Here is a 20,071-nt window from a genome sequence, read left to right on the forward strand (position 1 = left end):
TTTAGTAGACACTGCTAAGTGGGGAAGGGACAGCTTGCCAGGTCTGTTCTTAGAGATTAAAAGTTATTTTTTGACCTGACAAGGATTAGCTCTATTTCTTCCAGATTATAGGATGCATCCTTTTGGGGGACCTGGATAAATGAAAACACCATCTTCCCTGTGAGCATGGCAGTCCAGAGGCAGTGTGGTACCATGGTTATGGTTGTGGTTCTTGGCATCCAACAGACTTGGGTCACTCTCTCTCAGTTATAAGTTCAAAGTCTCCATTTCTTCTTATATGTAAAACAATGGGGGCAGACTAAAGTCAAAGGGTTGGTGTGGAAAGTCATAGGAAGCATTTGAAGTTCCCTGTGCTGTATTTATTATTGTAGCTCACAAGTTCATTGACTCCACCTATGGGATCAAAATCTGGACACAATGAGCTCTGATTGTATCCACTGAGCTCACAACAGAAACTCCTTAAGTGTCTGTTGACTAAGGGTTCTCCCGGGTACCCTAGGCACTGTCATCACCAACAGCTTGAGTTCCATCCCCAGCCAGAGAGCTACCCACATGGTGTAGCAGACCTCTCCTGTCTCCCCACTGCTCCCCTCAGCAGTGGATTTCAGTAGATAGGTCTGTTCTGCTCCCCACCCTGTCTCTGGTGAATCCTCTCACCCCCAACCTGCACCTCTGGTCTACACCCCAGTTCTACACAAAAATAAATAAAATCTAAAAAAAAATTGTTGAATGAATGACAGAAAAAGTAAATTGGAGACTCTGAGCTTACCCACACCAGGATCCATGGGTGTAAATATGATTATTTCCACATTGAATGCTGAGACCATATGCAAAGTGAGTGTTTAGGGGGGCAGTGGTGACCAGCGCCCCAGCTCTCCTCCACCCAGTACCTCACACTGGTGAAGCCAACACTGTGCCCCACTGGACGCCAGGCTGAAGGGGTAGATACGAGGGGACACGCAGGGAACAAGAGCCTGCCTTCCGGTTGCTTATAGTCTGGCTGGACACATAGAGGGTGGGTGGAGATTCACTCTCCAGGCGTTTCCTCATCAAGTTCTCATTGTATTTCTGTCAACACTCAGTACCTTTTACTGTGATCTGTCTTCTTTGCTTCTGGTCAGACACATCTGGGTCACGTCCCCAGCCACCGCTGTAAGACACTGGGCAAATCGCCTCTTTCCCTGGAGAGCCTCATCTGTACAATGGGAATTCAGCCATCGCTGTTCAGGGAGAGGGTGCACAGGGCTGGCACAGGGAGGCAACAGCTGCCGTGCTGTTCTACCCCAAGCAGATGGGGATGCAGTGGTCTCTGTCACTGCAGAAGCCTCGTAGCCAGCAAACGCTCAGAAATGTGCCAAACGATCAAAGTCTAGTGGGCTTGTGCATTAGGACACAGGGCCCAGGGGTGGGGGGTGCGCATGGGGTGTGGCGAAGAGAGATTGGCATGACAGGCTGAGGAGTTATCTTGGGGCGGTCAAGAGCCATTGGGGGTTCTTAAGAAGGGCAGGTGCTCGTCCCGTCATTTGTGCGAACAGCTGAGCTTAGGAGGACCTCACAGTGGGCCCCTTTTCACTGACATGACCCCCTTCTGGGGAACTAACCTTAGTGCTTAAACCTCCAGACTTGTCAGCACTTGCCATTTCATTTGGACTCACTTGGGACTGAACCTCCAGGGGCGGGGGTGAGGGTGAGGGCTATGCAATGTGGTGCCTGGCACATGGTTGAGGCTTACCCCATGTGAGTTTGGCAGCCCTTGGCATCAGGACCCCTAAGCTGTCAGATCTTCCCACTCTGCGTGTGTGCAAAACAAACACCTCCTCTGGACCGTGTACTTGGGGACGTCAGAGGCCTTGAAAGGCCTTCCTGGCAAGTGCAGCTTCCATTTCCTAAGTGACTGCTGTGGGCTAAGGCACGGTGCGTGCACTTGGCTCTGTTTGGTACATAGGTCTGTGTTCTCCCCATTTTACAGAGAAAAGAGGCTCCGAGGGTGGCATGACCACTGTGAGGGTGCAGGGCTGGTCAGTGGCAGGGCTTGGTTTGCCATCAAAGTCTGTACCCCCAAACACTGCTCTGGGGTCAGCTCCTCTTGGCTTCTATCAGGCAGGGGAAAGGGAGCTTGCCCTTGGCTATTGGCAGAGGCCTGGGGCCTGTGTGTCTGGGACAGGCTCCACTCCACACCAGCTGTGTCACCCTAGGGCTCTCCCCGAACCTGAGACCACGTCACGTTGCCGTGAAGTGAGGTTTTTAGGGGGAAGGAACAAGATTTTGCTGCTCAGGCACTCAGCACGGGGTAGGAACTTGCTCCTTATGCCGGAGAGCAATGCCCCATGGCTGATACTGCTAACGGGCATGACAGGGAGGGACAGCCCCTGCCCTCCTGGAGCAGATGCACTTCAAGGCACTTCAGACCATGGTAAAGGAAATGGTGTGACAGGCCCTGCCATCCTGAGAGTGTTCTGGCTCTAAGTCCCAAGACGGGGCCACTGCTCTTCAATGATGCTTCTCACCCCAACTGTCCCACTTCTTGACTCTGACCCAAGGAAGAGGCCTGTGGCCATGCCAAAACACAGCTGGTTGTGGCCCCAAAATGGAGGTGTCTCCTCCACCCACTCAAACATCCCGCCCAGGGCCCTGAGCAAAGTGCCCCTAGCGGCGCCTCAGGAAAACCCCTTAACAGCCCACACGGGTGCCGCTTTTCTGGTGACACCTTTTCTGGTGACACCAGCTCAGAAAAGGGAGGGACTGGACAGGGAACGGTGGAGAACAGGCAGCTTGAATCCTTGACCAGAGGGGGCAGGACAAGCCTGCAGCTCAGGCTGGAGGAACTTCTGCTCTGGGTGCTGGAAAGGCCAAGTCCAGTTGCGGGCAGAAGCAGGCAAAGGCAGGAGAAGTGGACACAGGGCTGGTAAGAGCCTTTATTCAGAAGGCAGAGATGCCCCCTCCCTCAGCCTCCTGCCACTTAGGCCTTTGGAATCTGGGTGGAGCCCTCACTGCCAGGACCCCCAGTCTGGCACCCAGAAAACCCTGGCTGGCAGAGGGGCCTGGAACGGGGGTCCTTGAACCGGGACATCCCGCCCGAGCCCAGACCTCTGGTTCCTCTCACGTGTGGGTCCCCTGGGGTAGTTCCCGGCTCGGCGGCGAGCCCCTCGCGCCGCTTGCTCCTCCTGGACCAGTCCTCCGAGCCACTCGGCCGCGGCTGTGACCAACTCAGATGACAGATGTCCAAGGGCCGGCGTTCAAAGAGAAAGAACTCGGCAGCGGCACAGCAGCCTCTGTCCCGGGGAAGCAGGGTGTGTGGGGCTGGGTCAGGCCCTCCTGGCTCAGCGGCTCAGGGGCGCGGAGAGGCTCTGGTCACGCATGGGGGGTCGGTGATGCCCAGCTCCTCCCGCAGAGCCCTCAGGGGCTGCTCCCAGCGCCGCTCATAGTACAGGTTGAGGACACTCGGGGCTCGGTGCCCGCTCTGAACTGCCCATGGGATCAACTCCGAGACCAGCACTTGCAGGCTCCTGCGGGCAGCACAGGGAAGTGAAGACAGGAGGCTTCGGGGGCGGGCACGCCATGAGCCCCGGTGGGTGTGCGCCTCCCAGGGCAGTCCTCACATGCTCACGTCGTTATCCCCCCACTCAAATGAGGAACCCGAAGCCACAAGTCGTGAACAGCCCAGCGCATGAGGAAGTGCCAGGCTTCCTACTCCTGAAACAATGCTAGAAACATCCAGGCTGCACTTGCTCCCCGGAGACCCGGCCAGGCCAATTTTAGCTCTCTCCATCCTCTCTCCCCCGCTTCCTGGAGAACCCCTGCCTGGCCCCCAGCCCCTGGCCCCTGGCCCCTTGAGGACTTACTGGGCACTGAGACGGATCGGTCCAAAGAGCGCACCCAGGATGCACATGGGCAGGCCCGTCTGGACAGCCTCAAACCACTTCACCACGATCTCCCCTGCGGGCAGGATGAGGAGTGGGTGGGAGGTGAGCAGAGGTCAGGAGAGGCCAGCAGTGCTCCCAGCATGGCACTGCAGGCGTCCGCTCCTCTCTGGTCTCTCCCCAGGGCCAGCTTTGCCCAGTCTGGCCATGCTGGGCCTGGGACACTTGGCTGGAGGTGGAGGGAAGGGCCCAAGGAACAGCCTGAGGGGAGAAGGGCCAGCGAGGGAGCCTCGGGTCAGAAAGCAGAGGACTCCACAGGCCAGGCAGCAGCGTGTGGACTGTTTCCCACAGGCCTCAGGGGCTGCTGAGCGCTTCCCAAGCAGGGGAGCACATGGCAGGGACCCCGGTCCCGAGCAGTTGCCATGTCTGTGTCGGAGCGTGAAGAGGCTGTGGGGCCGGAGGAGAGGACGTGCCCGGCACTGATGTGAGATGTTCAGAAGAGGCAGTACCGAGCCAGCCCTGGGCAGGGTCCCTGGCCACCCCCTACACCCGCCCCACGCCCCGCCCCACCCGGCCTGGGCTCTCACCCAGCATGTTGGTGGGCATCCCCAGCAGCGTGTGCAACAGGTCGTGCACCTCCCGGTACCGCTGGATCACGTACGCCAGCTCTTCGTCATCCACGAAGCGGGTGGGTGCCCGGGTATCTGGGGAGACCCTCTGACAACCGTGAAGCTCCCCTAGACCCCTTCCCAATAGTCCCTGGGCCCCGCTGGCCAACCTCCCCTGGACTGTCCACCACTGCCACCAAGCTCACACCCTGCCCGTGGGCAGCAATGTGGAGGGCGCCCCCTCCCACGCAGGCATAGAGTATGTGGCCTGTTGAGGTTCAGGCTGAAGAAACACGGAGTGTGTGTATGGGGGGAGCAGAGGTTGGTTAATGGGGACAGAGTTTCCGCTTCACCAGAAAACCTCTGGAGATTGACAGCCATGCAAGGTCCTTACCAGCCCAGCCGCACAGTGAGAAATGGCAGATTTTGTTAGTTTTTTTTTTTTTTTTTTTTTTAATTTTCTAGAGGCATGTCTTATTTATTTATCTATTTGTTTGTTTGTTTGTTTGGTTTATACATGCACTGGGTACAGTCAGAAGCCGGGAGGGTGAGAGAATTCACCAGAGCCAGAGCAGGGAGCAGAACAGGCAGAAGGACCGAAGTACACTGCTGAGGGGAGCAGCGGGCGGCAGGAGAGGTCTGCGCGCCATGTGGGACCCTCCTCCGGTGGCCGGGGAGCAGCCGGGGATCGAACCGGCGCCGCAGAGGCCGCGGGCAGCTTTGCAACCCAGCGCTCAACCGCTGCGCCACCTGGGAGGCCCAGATTTTGTTAGTTTTTTAAACTGCAATTAGGAAAAAGAAACAAAGCAGCCCCCAAGGACCCTGGGCCTTGGGGTGCGGTGCTCCCAGCCCAGGGTGCTCTCTCACCACCCTCAGCTTCACCTGACAATTCCTACCGATTCACCCCGCACGACCTGGTTTAACGCCGCTCAGTGTGGGCTGTCCCTGAGGATGGACCGGGCACGCGTTCCAGCCTCTGCAGCCTCCCTGCCTTTTGGGGGCACTCGACATGGCTGCCTGGGATGTCTAGTGTGGGGGATTGTCTCCTAAGCCTGCGCAGACCCCTACAGCTGCCACGGGCCTCTTGGGGTGACAAGGGGAGCCTTGCAAGGTGACAAGGGGAGCGGTGCTGCGTGTGAAAAACACATCCTGGCTGCTGGAGGCTTAGTACGAAGACAAAATGTGAAACAGACAAAACGTAAAGATATCTGCATCTCGAGATGGTCATGTGCTAAGATGTGTTCGGGTAAACAAAACAGGCCATGGAGTGAACTCCACCTGTTTCTTGTTGCTTTCACTGACGTGGCGGGCGGAGGAGCTAAATGATTTATGTGGCCTGTGTGTGTCCCGGGGGCCTGTCAGCGGCACAGGGGCTGGGCTGGCTGTTTTGCTCACTGTTGTGTCTCCAGGGTCTGGTGAGTGACCCCTAAACGCAGGGGTCTAAGGCCAGTCCCACCCACTGCCTCTCTGAGTCCTCCGTTGCACCCAGGAGTGGGTACAGCCTGGTCTTCCTGTTCCCAAAGTACAGCCACAGGCTGCGAGAGGTAGAGGCACGGGGTGTCCTCACTGTCAGGGGCTGGGCTCAGGTCTGCAGCCTCACTGGGCCCCAGGCCGGCTTTCATCAGTAGCGTCCCACCTGTGTGGGTCTGCTACGCCTAAGCAGCCTGTTCGGCCACCATTTTGTCACCTATACTTCTAAATCCCAAGCAAGGTCAAAATGGCCCGGTCAGTTAGGTACAGGAGCCCAACTCTGCAAGGTGCCCTTCAAATCAAACAAGAGCTGCTGCACAAAGCTGAAGGTGATCGGAGGGTTGGCAGCGAGTTAACTGAGTCCCTCCTGGTGCCAGCACCCCAGGACATCCCTTGCCTGTGTTCTCGTCCCTCACCCTCAGACCATCTGGGGGGATCCTGCCAGGAGCCTCTGATATAGATAAGAAAATCAAGGCTCAGAGAGCGGAAGCAGCTTGTCCCAGAGCCACTGCTGATCAGATGGCTGAGTCAGCGTTTGAAACAAAGTCGGCTGCATTCCCAAGCCAGTGGCCTAACGTCCATTATTACCAAACCCCAGAAACGCTGTGAAAGATAAATCTTAGGTCCCCTTCCCCCATATATAAGGAATCCGGGTGCAGAGGGGTCCAATGATTTACCCAGGGCCATAAAGCTGGGAAGAGAGGCAGGCCGCTCTAAACTCTAGCCCTGCCGTAATCTTGATGCCACAGGGTGACTCTCCCTGCCGTGCCAGCCTTGGGGCAGGTGCCCTCACTTTGAACCTCAATATGAATCTCTGCTGGGACAAACGTGTCTTTCACATCCTGTGGGCTGCTGGGTTCCGGGCTCCAGAAGTGGCATCAACTTAGGGCTGTCACCACAAAAAGGGCTGACTGGGCAAGGTGCCAGGGAGGTGCTGGTGGTCCCTTCCCCTCCACAGCCACAGGATGAAGGGTTCAGGGCAACTTGAGAAGCCTGTCCCTCCCTGGGTGGCACTTGGGGCAGATCACCCCAACGTGATGAAACAAGTTGGTCCTCATGAAGTCTGAGGGGGAGGGTGTGAAAGGGGGCAGGGGCAGGCGTCAGCGCAGCATGGGGGGCAGAGCGTCTCCGGGACAGTAGCTTCTAGAACAGTATTCTCAACTGTCCACCAGGGAGCATTTGCAAAGTCTGGGGACATCTGTGGCGGCCACAGCTTAGTGGCTGAGTGTTACTCAACCTACTGGCCAGGCTGGGTAGGTAGGGGCCAGGGAAGCTGCTCAACATCCTTCAGGGCACAGAACAGCTCCCACAATCGAGCATTATCTGGCCCAAAATGTCATCAGGGTCAGGGTTGAAAAACCCTGTTCTAAAGCAACTTCCACGCATCCTTCGCCTCCTCCAGCCTGGTGGCTCCTGCAGCTGGGCTGGGCCACCGCTTGTCATGGGTGTGTATGTGCGGGGAGTGTGAAGGGGTCCAGCTGTACCCCAAATCCTTTAATAAATTAGATCACATTACTGTCCTGCTCGGAACCCTCCTGGATTTCCTAGTGCTTCTATGACAAAATACAGACCCTTTTCCGCGGCTGCAGGCTCTGGCCCGGCTGACCTTCCAGCCCATTGGCTGCCCCCACCCCCAGCGCACACCTCTAGGCGTGTTGTCCTTAAGCACAGCCTGGCACTGGCGGGAATATTCCTCCTTGCTCTCCTCAGGGCAGGCTCCTCTCTTCTCCCAGGTCTCCTCAGTGGGGCCTCTCCTGACCACCCTGGGAGAAGCGGCCAAGCTCCCACCCCGCCCTTGTCCTGATCACGCTGGCCGGCCTCACCATCTGCTTGATGGATGCGCCACACGGGCAGGCTCTTTGCTGGTTTTATTCCCTGCGTACCAATCATTCTGGCACGTTTTAATTACTGCTAGTATTCTGCCTGAATCCTCATGTGAATTTTCTTATTTTACAGCTTTAATGTCTGCCTCCCTGACTAGAGAATGAGCGCTGTGAGGGCAGGGGCTATCTGGTTAGTGGTTTAGTTCCCCAGCACCTGGAACAACAGCCAGCACAGCACAGGGCAGGCGCTCAACAAAAGGAGTCCCTGAGGAGCTGGGGTTCCCCACCCCAGCCACTATCCTTCCTGCCTTGGGCTGGAGAGTGCCAGTTTTGCCATAGCCAAGAGAGAGAAACACTGTCCCCGGAATAGGGGGACAGAGTGCACCAGCAGTTAAGAACGTGATCTGGGTTTGCCTCCATGAACACTGGCTGTGTGAAAGCAGCAAGTTGCTTAACTGCACGGAGTAAGCCTTCTCCTCCATGAAAAGGGGATAATAATAGAACAGACTTGATAGCATGGTTGGAGGCATCTGGCCTGCAGTAAGGGGTTAATAAATGCTGGCCAATATAGTTGATAAAAACGATGTTCACAGCCCATCTGCCTGACCCAAGGAAAATGACAAAGCCTTGGCACAGAGGCTGACAAGCACTCCTGTCCCTGGTGGCAGTCCAGACTCCTCTCTGCCCTTCCTGGTGACCGCAGATGTGCAAAAGCTGGAAACTCACATTCTCATGCAGGAAACGGAGATACTCGCGGCCCAGGGAGCCCTGAGGCAGGCTCTGGAGCTGGCCTAGGTCGAGGGTGGACAGTGAGATCCGGGGGCGTTCCCTGTAGGCAGAAGGGGCACTCAGGTATTGGGAGGGGGCAGAAGAAGCAGGCAGAAGGTCTAGCTAGAGCAAGGCTGCGAGAGGTGAAGGAGTAGCAAGGAAGCCGCAAGCCCTAATGGGACGCCTGTTACTAGCAGGCCGGCGGCAGGAACTGAGCAGATGAGCATGAACTGAGGACATGGCTCCTGCTAGCAGGGCATGTGGTCAGGGTAGTCAGAGGGCACTGCCATGGGGGTGGGAGGTACAGCTAGTACATGTTATAGGAGCTCGGTGAAGGCACAAAGCTCTGTGGAGGCCACTGCATAGCACTACCCAGGGGTTGTCATGCTGTCTATGTGGATGGCACCAGTGGAGCTGGGCAGTGCCCAGTCCCCTGTGCCAAAGTATCAGGATGAGCTCCCTAAGGGAAAGAGTCTGATACAATATGACTCTAGAGAGAGCAGGATCCTAGAGAATGCCCCCAAGCTCCAGGCAGGGCTGGCACCTACTGCAGGATCTGGGCACCCTCTGGATCCCTCCTCATCTGGTCTCTGAGGAGCTTCAGGGCACGGAGTCCAGTGGTCTCCCCTAGAACTGCAACCATGTCTGAAAGGAAAGAAATGGGGACAGGTGGAGGATATGATCCCTCATAAGTTTCCTACCCGACAAAACAGGGATAATGTCCACCTTCACTATGAGGATTCACTCCACACACATAGCAAATCAGACCTCCCAGGGCTCAATATAATCATAGTTATTATTACTGCTGATCTCTCTGGATAAGGTGGCTCTGGCTAGCAGTGTGCTAAGGGGTTTGTAAATCAGAATATCACATCTCTATCAACAAGTACAGGCTTTGGCATCAGTGTTGGGTTGAGCCCAGGTGCAATCATTATCTAGGTGACCTTGCACCAACTTCTTCGCCTTTCCAACTTCTTCAGTGTTCTATGGGGTTAATGTGCAAACTCAACATCACACATACAAAACAGAGCAGTGAGCAGCCAAAAGGAGTGCTTAGTGAGCGCTTTATATGACCATTTTTAATAGGAGCAAAGCTAGAGAATACCAGGATGTTCCATTCATACCTCAGCAAGCATCTATGGAACATATATAAGGTATCAGGCAAAATCCCATGTGCCGCGGACACAGTGGGACATGGTCTCTGACTTCAAAGTTTAATTTCCAGTGGGATGTTATCATTTGATGGGTGCTTACGAATCATCTGTTTAGTACAGAGGTTCTCAATGTGGCCGGATGACAGAATCTGCCGGAAAGTAGTTTAAAAAGGCAGGAGCTCAGATCCACGGTCCTTCCTCCCCCCCCCCAGGCCGGCGAATTGGGATTGAGTGAGTTTAGAATGGAACCCGCGGCTGGCATTTCCATGAGCACAGCGGGTGCCGCAGAAGTGCCGCCAGCCGGGGCGCCCAGACCTGGCCTACTCTGCAGACACCCACGGGAAACGGGCTTTGACAGAGGTCGGGAGCGGCCCAGTCTTCGAGGCCAGGGCGTGCCCGGAGCCCTGGCTGCCCCAACGCGGCGGCCGGGCGCCGGTGGCTTTACCGTGGCGATACGGGTCGCAGAGCGCCATTCCCGCGGAGCCGGCGGCCAGCAGCGCCTTCTGCAGCGGGGAGGTGGGGATGTGCTCGGGGTAGAGCAGGCCGGCGCCTCGGCTGGCGGCGCGGAGCGGCGCGTCTGCGGGGCAAGAAGAAGGCGGGGGTCAAAGGCGCCCGGCGCCCCCAGCCCTCCCCCCAAGCCGCGGCCACTCGCCTGCAGCCGGCCCCGGGCGGCCCCGGAGGGGGCGGAAGGGGCGCAGGGCCCGGCGCAGCAGCGTCGCCATGGCAGCCGGCGCTCGGCGAGTCAGCTGGGGCGCAGGCGCCGCGAGGGTGACGTCCCGACTGCGCTGGCGACGGAGCGCCGGAGGCACCAAAAGGGCTCGCGCTGTACTCCGCGGAGCGGGCGCTTTGGAGGGGGGAAGTCGTGGCCGGGCAGGCAAGGGCGCTTTCGCTCAGTGTGAGAAGGCGACCTGTGCCTCATCGGCTCCATCGATATAACATTCTCCCATTGCCCAGAAACGGGCTCCAAAAGGACGTACAAGCGCCGCTTACTTTGGGGCTCGGCGCCGGACCCTACTTCCTTCTCCCCAGCATGTTTTCCCCCGAGGACAATAAGACGGGACCCTCTTCCGGCGGGGGCAGCATGGCGGCGCCCATAGTAGGTACCACATTGGGGGTAGGACCGTACGGCACTTCCGTGCAGGTCCAGCTTTAACACGGGCGCCGGCCGCGGGCTCGGGGCATGGGGTCCGCCTGCCTGGCGCGACTTCACGGGCTCTTCGCGACCTACAAGCCCCGGGACTAAAATGGGAGCACGTGCGGGATACCGTGGAGCTGCAGCTTCTGAAGGGTGAGAGCCTCGAACCTGGCGCGCCATCCCGCGCCGCTTCTCGGCCGTTCTGGGAAATAAAGTCACGTGACCAGGTCTCCGGGACTGGACGTTTTGCTAATCCTCCGTTTCTCAATCTCCGTTGCTCCTCGCTTGCTCCTGTGCTCAGGCTGGTAAACAGACTCAGTATTGCTCGTTGTCATAAGCAGCTGAGTCAGGATCTGAACCCGGGTCTGTTTTCTGACCGCTGCGGGCTGGCGTCTGTCGTCAGCCTCTCCAGGCCCTCCCTGGAGTGTGGAGTGCGGCCCCCCGGTGTTCAGACGCGATGTTCTCTACCTGTGTGTGCTCAGGTCTCAATGCTGGGAAGCCTCCTGCCCCTAAACAGCGTGTTCGGTTTTTGCTGGGCCCTGTGGAAGGCAGCGAAGAGAAGGAGCTGACCCTCACGGCCACCAGCGTGCCCAGCCTCACCGACCATCCCCTGGGTAAGGCACATTTAGGCAGGGAGGGGGTGCCACGACCCGGGAAGTCACAGCCCAGAGTGAGTGTCGGTGCTCATGCTCCACTGTCCTGGTGCTGAAGGGTCACAGTGGGCCTGAAGTATTTGACCAGGGACTGGGCCTATTTTCCTGGAAAGAGCCAGATAGTAAAGTATCTGAGACTTTGTAGTATCTTAGACCACGTGATTTCTGTTGCAGTTGCTAAATTCTGTCATGGTCCCACAAAAACAACTGTAGCCAATATTAGTGAGCTATAATAAAGCTTTATTTATGTCATTATTACTGATATTTCTGTATTTCATGTAATTTTCATACAGCACTAGGTATACTCTGAATATTCTCTGAATCACTGAAAAGGCATTAAAAAAAATACATCTTAACTCATGGACCACAAAGAAAAAAAACGCTGATTTTGGTTTGGGATTCAGCCTGTGGACTGACTCCTTCGCTATTTTGGGAGTGACTGTGGGAAGCCTCTCACACGAAGGAGGGTGTGGGTGGGGAGGGTGATTGCCAGGGTAATCTGGGGTTGCCCTTTCTCTAGGCTCAGGGAACTGAGGAAATATTCTAGACCCCAGATTCCATGATGGGGAAGCCTGTGAGTCCCTGTTTTGGACTCTTAAGATGCTACATTCTAGGAATGAGGTCCCTGTACAGCCCAGAGCCATCCTGGAACTGGATTTGTTGAGGAAAGGAGCCTTTGTCTCTTTCCAGTACGTGGACCAGCATTCACCCACTTGAAGATTGGTGTGGGACACCGGCTGGATGCCCAGGCTTCAGGGGTGCTTGGTAGGTGATGTGGTGAGCCTGGGGAGGGAGACAGATAGGGGCTTGGGGGAAGATCGGGCAACTCCCAGGAGCCCAGTCCCCTTCTAAGCCGACAGCCACTTCACACCACTGTCCTCCCCTGAATCCGGTCCAGGTCTGAGATGACTGGTGGGTGCCACCTGCATCCAGTGAGTCATGCATCTCACAGGTGGGAAGCCCTCTGGGGCACGTACTCACCGCAGCTACTCCCTAGGTAGATGATGTTGATTTCATGGATGAAGGAAATAAGGCTCAAGAGCTTAGAGGGGCCTCCCCGGTGGCGCAGCGGTTGAGCGCTGGGTTGCGAAGCTGCCCGCAGCCTCTGCGACGCCGGTTCGATCCCCGGCTGCTCCCCGGCCACCGGAGGAGGGTCCCACATGGCGCGCAGACCTCCCCTGCCGCCCGCTGCTCCCCTCAGCAGTGTACTTCGGTCCTTCTGCCTGCTCTGCTCCCAGCTCTGGCTCTGGTGAATTCTCTCACCCTCCCGCGCTTCTGACTGTACCCAGTGCATGTATAAACAAAACAAACGAACAAACAAACAAATAAATAAATAAAACATGCCTCTATTAAAAAAAAAAAAAAAAAAAAAAAGAGCTTAGAGGACGTGTCCTGGGTCGCGTGGCTAGTGAATGCCCCTGGTGCAGAGAGGGAAAACTCATTACCCGTGTGGGGTAACCAACTGCGTGACTCTGGCCTATTAGCCAGGGTCTGGCTGTCGCTAGGTCTGGACACACAAAGCCCCGAGTCATGAGCCATCTGTGTCCCAGGGTCAGGCGGAGGTCACATCCTGCCTGTGCGACACTCAGTCCTCTTGTCTCGCTTCCGGGGACACAGCCGCCAGACGTGAGCTCATGCCTCCGCTCCACTCCCCTCCCTGAGTGCATGGAGGCTGGGGAATGGCAGGCAGGGCCCTGTCTGGAGGGCCCTTCCTTTGTGCTGACTGTACAAGCTCAGCCTTGGCCACACCCAGGGGGGTCAGACAGGACTTTTCTCCCACTTTGCTGATGGGGCACCTGAGGCCCGGGGAGGATGTAGGACATACTTAGTGCCACCCGGCAGAGACGAAAGGCTCTGACTTGCATGCTTCAATGTCCCCCGGGAGGCTTGCTAAGGACCCCAGCCCCCGCCCCAGCTATGGGTAGGCCCAGCCGCCTGCTTATGCATATATGTGCCGCCAGCCCTTAGAGGAGGCCCTCCTTGTCCTCTTGCGGCCTCCCCTCCGAAGTGTGGGAGATGGGGGTGGGGATGGGGACGGGGGCGGGGGAGGGAGGAGGGGGAGCCAGGTGTGAGCTGAGGCTGGTGCCTTTCAGTGCTCGGCGTGGGACGTGGACGCAGGCTCCTCACCGACATGTACAACGCTCACCTCACCAAGGTACAGGGCCTGGGGGCCGGCCGGCTGCCTGTCCTTTGGGTCTCCCTGGGGGTCCCCGCAGGATTCTGAAACGGGTCATCCGCAAGCTTAATAACGGCCGTGTGCTAGAGGAGGCGGACGGTCACAGACTAGTGACTGTCAGCGTGTTTGCCTTCAGACCCCTGTGTGGAGGCCGCACGGCGCCCCTGTGAGTGGGCCTGTTGCCAGTCCATTTCACAGACGAGCTCACTGAGGCACGGATGAAGGGTCGCTTGCTGAGGGGCAGGCCTGGTATTTGAACCTGGATCCATCCAGCCGCAGAAGCTGGTCAGGACATTCCTCCATTCTCTCCCTGAGACTGGATGGGGACGGCAGCTCGGGGCCAGGGAGCTGGCGCCCAGGCCGGGCTGTGGAGCTTGCCCCGCGCGCATGTGTGGGAGCCTCTCCCGAGGCCCTTGTTCTTCGTGGCACAAGTGCAAAGCCAGGTGGCTTCCACTCAAAACCCAGCTTCTGCCGTCTGGCCCGGGGTGGCTCGCTCACCACTTCTGTGCCTACGTTCCTTCTTTCACACGGGAGTGGGGAGAGTCTCTCCTCTGTAGAGTCACTTTGGAGATTAAATTTGTGGCCATGCGTAAGACATGAGCACAGTCACTGGCACGGGGTAAAGGCCCAGTGTCCCTGTCCTTGGCTTGCTGTTGTCATCACTGTCCCGGCTAGGGCAGAGCAGTTAGCCCCACGGGTGCATTCAGCGGATGGGCAGGGCGTGCCAGGAGGGCCCAGCACGGTGAGGCTCACGGCAGTGGCGGCATAGGTGGCCGGGGTGGCCGTCAGCACTGCAGCCGGCTGCCAGGGGCTATTCCTGGGACAGTCTAGGGTCCTTCCCCAGAGGCAGTGGGACAGGGCTGAGCCCAGAGCTCCCTGGGGGAGACCCTACAGCCCTCACCCCGGCAGCAGCATAGCACCGCATGGGTGTGAGGCTTGGGGGGCCCCTGACCACCTCTCCCCCTGTCCTGGCAGGACTACACGGTGCGTGGCCTCCTGGGCAAAGCCACCGATGACTTCTGTGAGGACGGGCGGCTGCTGGAGAAGACGACCTACGGTGAGCGTGTGTGGGCTGGGCCTGGCCACTGTCCCTGTGTCGCCTCACTCCTCGGCCACGCTTGGATGCGCCACGCTCAGGCTGGCCACGGGGGACTGTCCTCCAGGAACACTCTGGGCTCCCCCCATTGCCTTCTCATTTGGCTAACATGTCTCTGCCCGGGAAAGCTTCTCCACCCCTTGCTTGGACTGATGGGCTCTCAGAAAGCAATGAACTAGCGATGATATAAACGGGTCCCCCCAGCCCATCACCCCTGAGGGCAGGACTGCTTGGCTCCACTCCTATGGTCACACAGCTCAGGGTCCTGGAGGTGGGAGGTGCTTGTGGGCATGGATGGGTGGGGGGTAGATGGGAGACGGACTGATGGGTGGGTGGGGGTGGATAGAAAGATGGTTGGGGGGATGGGAGTGAATGGGCGGGTGCGTGGTGGGCAGGGGAGGGATAGATGGGGGGTGGATGGGTGGGGGTGAATGGCTAGCGGATGAGTAGGTGATGGATGGTTGGCTTCCTCCACTCACTCCATGTTCTGTGGGACCCCAGAGGATCTACCGCTTTTACGTGGTTGACACGTTTTTTGAGTACCGGCCGAGCGCCAGGCTCTGGGGACAACACACAGCGAGTCAGGTGGGGTCTCGGTGAGCTCACAGCCTATCGGGGAGAACACACACTCCTTTGCGTCCTCTGTGGGAAATTTAAAACGTGTCAAACAACACTAGGTGCTTGTGCACATAGGTCTGTGTCCACATCCAGAGAATGTCTAAGAACAACCACCATGTCACGTTTCTGGGAGGGAGGAAGCAGAATTTGGAGGAGGGGAGATGTTGTGGGTGCTGATCTCAATTTCTTAAGCTTTCTATATCAATTATATAATAAAAGAATTACATAAAAGTCAAAGAGAATTAGGTGCTGGGAAGTCATCTTTTTGACAGCTGAGTAGTACTCCAGCGCAGGTGTGCACCGCGCCCTCTGCGAGCGTGCCTCTGTCGATGGGTACTTGAGCCGTCTTCATACCTTGGCCTTTGTGAATGAACGTAAGGGGACATATGTCTTTGGAAGTTAGTGTTCTCATAGTCCAGAAGAGGTTCTTGGCCTGGAGTCTGTGAGCCCCTTGAAAATGTCCTCAGGATATTGAGTTTCTGGGTATCGTGTGAAAAGAGACGCCAGTGTCTTAACAGTAGTCCACCCCATGACGGGAAGCCTAGGGCCTGGGGGTGTCCTGCAGCCCCTTCCAGGTTCCAAGGATGAGGCTGGCTCGGGGGAAGGGAGTTTGCCAGTTTGTCACTCATCCTCAGCGGGCACCTCTGTGCCTCCCCTCCCCTGCTCTCCAGACCATGTGACCAGAGAGAAGCTGGATCGAATCTTGGCTCTGATCCAAGGCTCCCATCAGAAGGCCCTGGTGATGTAAGTGGGGCCTGACCTACACCTCCCTGAAAGGGGCTCTCAAGTTGGTGCCAGAAGAGCAAGAAGTGCCCACAGGCTCCTGTGGGCTCTGCCCACCTGGATAATTCCACAGGTCCTCAGAGCCCGGGACCAGACTTGAGCCAGGCGCCCCTGCCACAGCCTACAGAGGAGTTTCTGTATGTGGGTCTTAGGCCAGCGCCTGGGGAGGCCGAGGGGAACCAGAGACCCCGGCTGTCCTAAGGGGCCTGGGAGCCAGGGCGGGGGCTCTGAGCCAGGGTCTGGCACCTCGTAGCGCACGGAGCTGGGAGTAGTCAGCATGTGTGGGACTGCTGAAACCAGGAAAGGGCAGAGGAGGGCACAGCCTGCCGTGGGCACAGGTGAGAAGGCTGCTGCAGTGGGGGCTGGAGGGGCAGGAAGATGGAAAGCGAATGATGAGCTTTAAGAGTAGGGGCAGGGCCAGAGCGGGCAGGGCCGAGCTCCCCGCCTGCACCAGCCTCTCACCTCACCCCTCCCGATCCCCAGGTACTCCAACCTCGACTTGCAGACCCAGGAGGCCTATGAGATGGCCGTGAGGGGCCTGATCCGGCCCATGAGCCCATCCCCGATGCTGGTCACCGGCATCCGCTGCCTCCACTTTGCACCTCCAGAATTCCTCTTAGGTAAGTAAGCTGCTGGGGAAGTAGGGGCTGTGCGGTGGGTCCCAGGGTTTGGGGAGTTGCAGCGGAAAGCCCAGGCAGGGGCTGGCACCTGCCAGTGCTGTGCTGTCCACCACAGCCCTGCGGCCTCTGCCTTTCCAGCCTGGGACCAGTCCGGCCGCCAGGAGCCCATTGAGCAGATGTCACCAGGTCACCCCTTAAAGCCGGACCTCGACGAAGTTATACTTGCCGGCTTGCTTCCAGGCCTGCCCCGTTTCCAGCTGTCGTGGGCCCTTGGGCGCCAACCACTCACGCTCCCAGTCCTGCCCAGTGCAGCCCCCCATTACCTCTGTCCTTTTGTCTGCTCCCCCCCACCGCATTCATCCCTGTTGGATGTCTGTGAGGGCGAGGGCTCCTTTTCTGGAGCCTTCTGACGCTGAGCACCTGGTGCAAATCCTTTGTTACTGCTCACAAGCGCCCAATTCACAGATGAGTAAGCCAAGTCTTAGAACTGGGCTTCTCAAACTTTAACTCACCCACAAAGCAGGTATCTTTTTAAAAGGCGAGTTCTGACTCAGCAGGTCTGGGTGGCGCTGAGCCGGCATGTCTGACCAACTTTCGAGGGGTGCTCGCAGGCTGGCCTTGGGCTGCACTTTGATCAGCAAGCCCTGTGCACAGAGGCTTCTTGCTATGGCTCTTTCAGCCCAGAGATGTCGGTGGGGTGGGGATGGGCTTTAGCCCCCTGGGCCTGTGGCGGGCGCTCACCACCGTCTGTGCTGTGTCTGCAGAGGTGCAGTGCGTGCACGAGACACAGAAGCAGCTGCGGAGGCTGGTGCATGAGATTGGCCTGGAGCTGAAGAGCAGCGCCGTGTGCACCCAGGTGCGGCGGACGCGTGACGGCTTCTTCACACTGGACGATGCCCTGCTGAGGACGCGGTGGGATGTGCACAGCATCCAGGATGCCATCCAGGCTGCAGCCCCCCGGGTGGCAGCGGGGCTGGAGAAGAGCTTGAAGCCTGGGCTGGTTGCCCAGCGGCTCCCCAGGCTAGATCAGCCCCAGGACTCTGAGGGGTCCAGCTCGGCCCTGGGACAGGACAGCTCTCCTGGGCCAGGCCGGGCCGGGTGACCGTGCAGGAGAGCAGGGGAAGCGTTCCTGCACGGGGCATAAAACTGAAACAGGAAGACTGACAGGCTCGGCCCAATCGAAAAGGAAAAACTTCTGGGTGGAAGAAAGGACAATCAAGAAGGGACAGATTGATAAAAATACCGGCAGCGTCTCATGTCCATCAGGCAGGCACAGCTCGTGAGACAGCAGGGGAAACTGACAAAATCAGGCAAAGGACCCGAATTGTGTGTACTGTCCTGTGTATTTTCCCTCACACGTCACATGGCCAGGAGACCAGGAATGTTGATGCTCAACCCCTCCAGTAACACAGGGCATCCAGGTGAAGTGTCTCTGCCTTTCAGCACAGGGGTCGGCACGTCCGGTGGTGGGTGAGCCTCACCCTTTGTGATGTCGGCATCTCCCCAGCCAGGTTAAGTAGTTTGCTGGCTGCATTTATGTAACAATATAGGTCACCATTTCTCCCTCTCTGCCTACCAGGTAAGGGTGCCCCTTCCTCCAGGCCCTGTGGGGGTGACCAGAGATCCAGGGCTCCCTTGAGAAAGGCTCTGACCTCTTCTCCCCTTGAGCACTGGGCTTCTGTGCATTGGGCAAATTTGCCACTAGGATGGGGCACCTTTCCCTTGGGCCTGAGTTCCTGCCAGTGTATTCAACATTCACTCAACAAATGTTTATTTGGTGCCCACTATTTGTCAGATGTTGTAAGAGCTCGTCGTACATCAGTCCAGAGGACTGTCCACATACCCACGGCGGGGCGGGGGGTGGGGGCGGCTTAAATAGGGCAGTCTGACCTCCCTGGTGGTGCAAGGGGTTAAGCACCGCACCATGAAGCAATCCGCAGCCTCTGCAGCAAGAGTTCGATTCCCAGCCAGCCAGGGAGCAACACACATGGCACAGCAGACCCCTCCTGTCGTGCCCGCTGGTCCCCTCAGCAGTGTATTTCAGTCAGTCTGACTGTTCTGTTCCCGCTCTTCTGGTCTCTGGTGCAGAGCCCCCACATCTCTGGCCTGTACCCTAGCTCTTGTATGCATAAATAAATAAAATCTTTTATAAAAACCAAGTAAATAGGGCAGTCTGAGAAGGATCGCATGAATGGAGGAGGCAGGCATCCAGCCAGGAGATTATCTGGAGAAAGAAGCCTTGAAGGTGAAGGGAAGAGCCAACTCCGCTCAAAGGGCATCTGACTTACCGAGGACGGGCTAGTGTTCAGCGTCACTGGCTGGCCTCGCGCCAGTAGAAGAGACGCACCTGAGGGTTTTTCTATCTGAGGCGTGTCCCCTGTTTTCAGGAAGTAGGACTGTGGGCCCCTTGCAACTGACTCAGTTTTACCTCTTCTTTTCCAATGTGGGTTCCTTCTTACTACTTTTTCTTGCTTAATTGCCCTGGCTAGGACGTCTAATAAATCATGCCGCTTACTTCTTCTTTTTTTTTTTTTTAAAGGGAAATGCAACCTTTTTTTTTTTTTATGATATTCTTTTTTTTTTTTTAAGATTTATTTATTTATTTATACAAGCACTGGGTACAGTCAGAAGCGTGGGAGGGTGAGAGAATTCACCAGAGCCAGAGCAGGGAGCAGAACAGGCTGAAGGACCAAGGTACACTGCTGAGGGGAGCAGCGGGCGGCAGGAGAGGTCTGCGCCCATGTGGGACCCTCCTCTGGTGGCCGGGGAGCAGCCGGGGATCGAACCGGCGCTGCAGAGGCTGCGGCCAACTTCGCAACCCTGCACTCAACTGCTGCGCCACCCGGGAGGCCCTTACTTCTTTTCTAAGTTGGATGCCTTGTCTCTGACTCAGAATCCAGTAGGGCAGGACCCTGGACAGAGATCTGAACCCTGGTAGTATCATCTGTGCATTTTATTAACCTCACGGGGTGAAGAGTCAGCATGACCGGTGTTTGTTCCTTCAGAGAGGCTGCTTCTCTCGGGCACTTACACCGCCGACTTCAATAGAAGGTAGAAATTGGCTGCTGCACTATTTTCCTGAAAGACTGTGCGAAGCCATCACTGTTTTTCCCAGGGCTGGCCTCGGCGGTCAGCTTCCAGGTGGCTGAAGGGAAGATGATGGTGGCGCAGCCGCTGTTTGCTGAAGGTTTCTGATGGGCCTTCCGTTCACCGTCTCAGCTGCTTCCGCTGCCACCGGTGTGCAGGGTTTTATGACAGCCCGCCTTATGCTCGAGGGATATGTTCCAAGACCCCCCGTAATGCCTGA

At 57.3% G+C, this 20,071-nt stretch overlaps 2 protein-coding genes across 2 annotated transcripts; one reads left to right on the forward strand and one right to left on the reverse strand.

The window, feature by feature from the left end:
* Positions 1–3,229: 3,229 nt before the first annotated feature.
* On the reverse strand, positions 3,230–10,405 carry COQ4 (coenzyme Q4). The gene is made up of 7 exons (XM_037491456.2): positions 10,336–10,405; positions 10,129–10,260; positions 9,078–9,174; positions 8,488–8,590; positions 4,448–4,577; positions 3,843–3,936; positions 3,230–3,506 (listed from the first exon to the last, which is right to left on the reverse strand). Exons 1-7 carry the CDS (start codon positions 10,403–10,405, stop codon positions 3,329–3,331), a joined length of 804 nt encoding a protein of 267 aa, XP_037347353.1. The 3' UTR covers positions 3,230–3,328.
* A 426-nt stretch (positions 10,406–10,831) lies between these two features.
* TRUB2 (TruB pseudouridine synthase family member 2) lies at positions 10,832–19,269 on the forward strand. The gene is given in 9 exon segments (XM_037494094.2): positions 10,832–10,912; positions 10,915–10,971; positions 11,301–11,432; positions 12,162–12,236; positions 13,565–13,626; positions 14,623–14,704; positions 16,033–16,105; positions 16,628–16,764; positions 17,529–19,269. Coding segments are annotated over 9 exon segments (1,005 nt in total). The 5' UTR covers positions 10,832–10,863; the 3' UTR covers positions 17,867–19,269.
* Positions 19,270–20,071: the final 802 nt, after the last annotated feature.

This window comes from Talpa occidentalis, unplaced genomic scaffold (genome assembly GCF_014898055.3).
Source record: "Talpa occidentalis isolate TD23 unplaced genomic scaffold, MPIMG_talOcc4v2.1 talOcc4.7, whole genome shotgun sequence".
Classification (NCBI taxonomy): Eukaryota; Metazoa; Chordata; class Mammalia; order Eulipotyphla; family Talpidae; genus Talpa; species Talpa occidentalis.

Coding starts and splice junctions, on each gene's coding strand:
- COQ4 (XM_037491456.2), bottom strand. CDS start 10,405: ATGGCGACGCTGCTGCGCCGGGCCCTGCGCCCCTTCCGCCCCCTCCGG. Junction 8,591..9,077: donor GAGGGTGCCCAGATCCTGCA/GTAGGTGCCAGC, acceptor TTCTGCCTACAG/GGAACGCCCCCGGATCTCAC. Junction 4,578..8,487: donor TCCGTTTCCTGCATGAGAAT/GTGAGTTTCCAG, acceptor CACGGTTGTCAG/AGGGTCTCCCCAGATACCCG.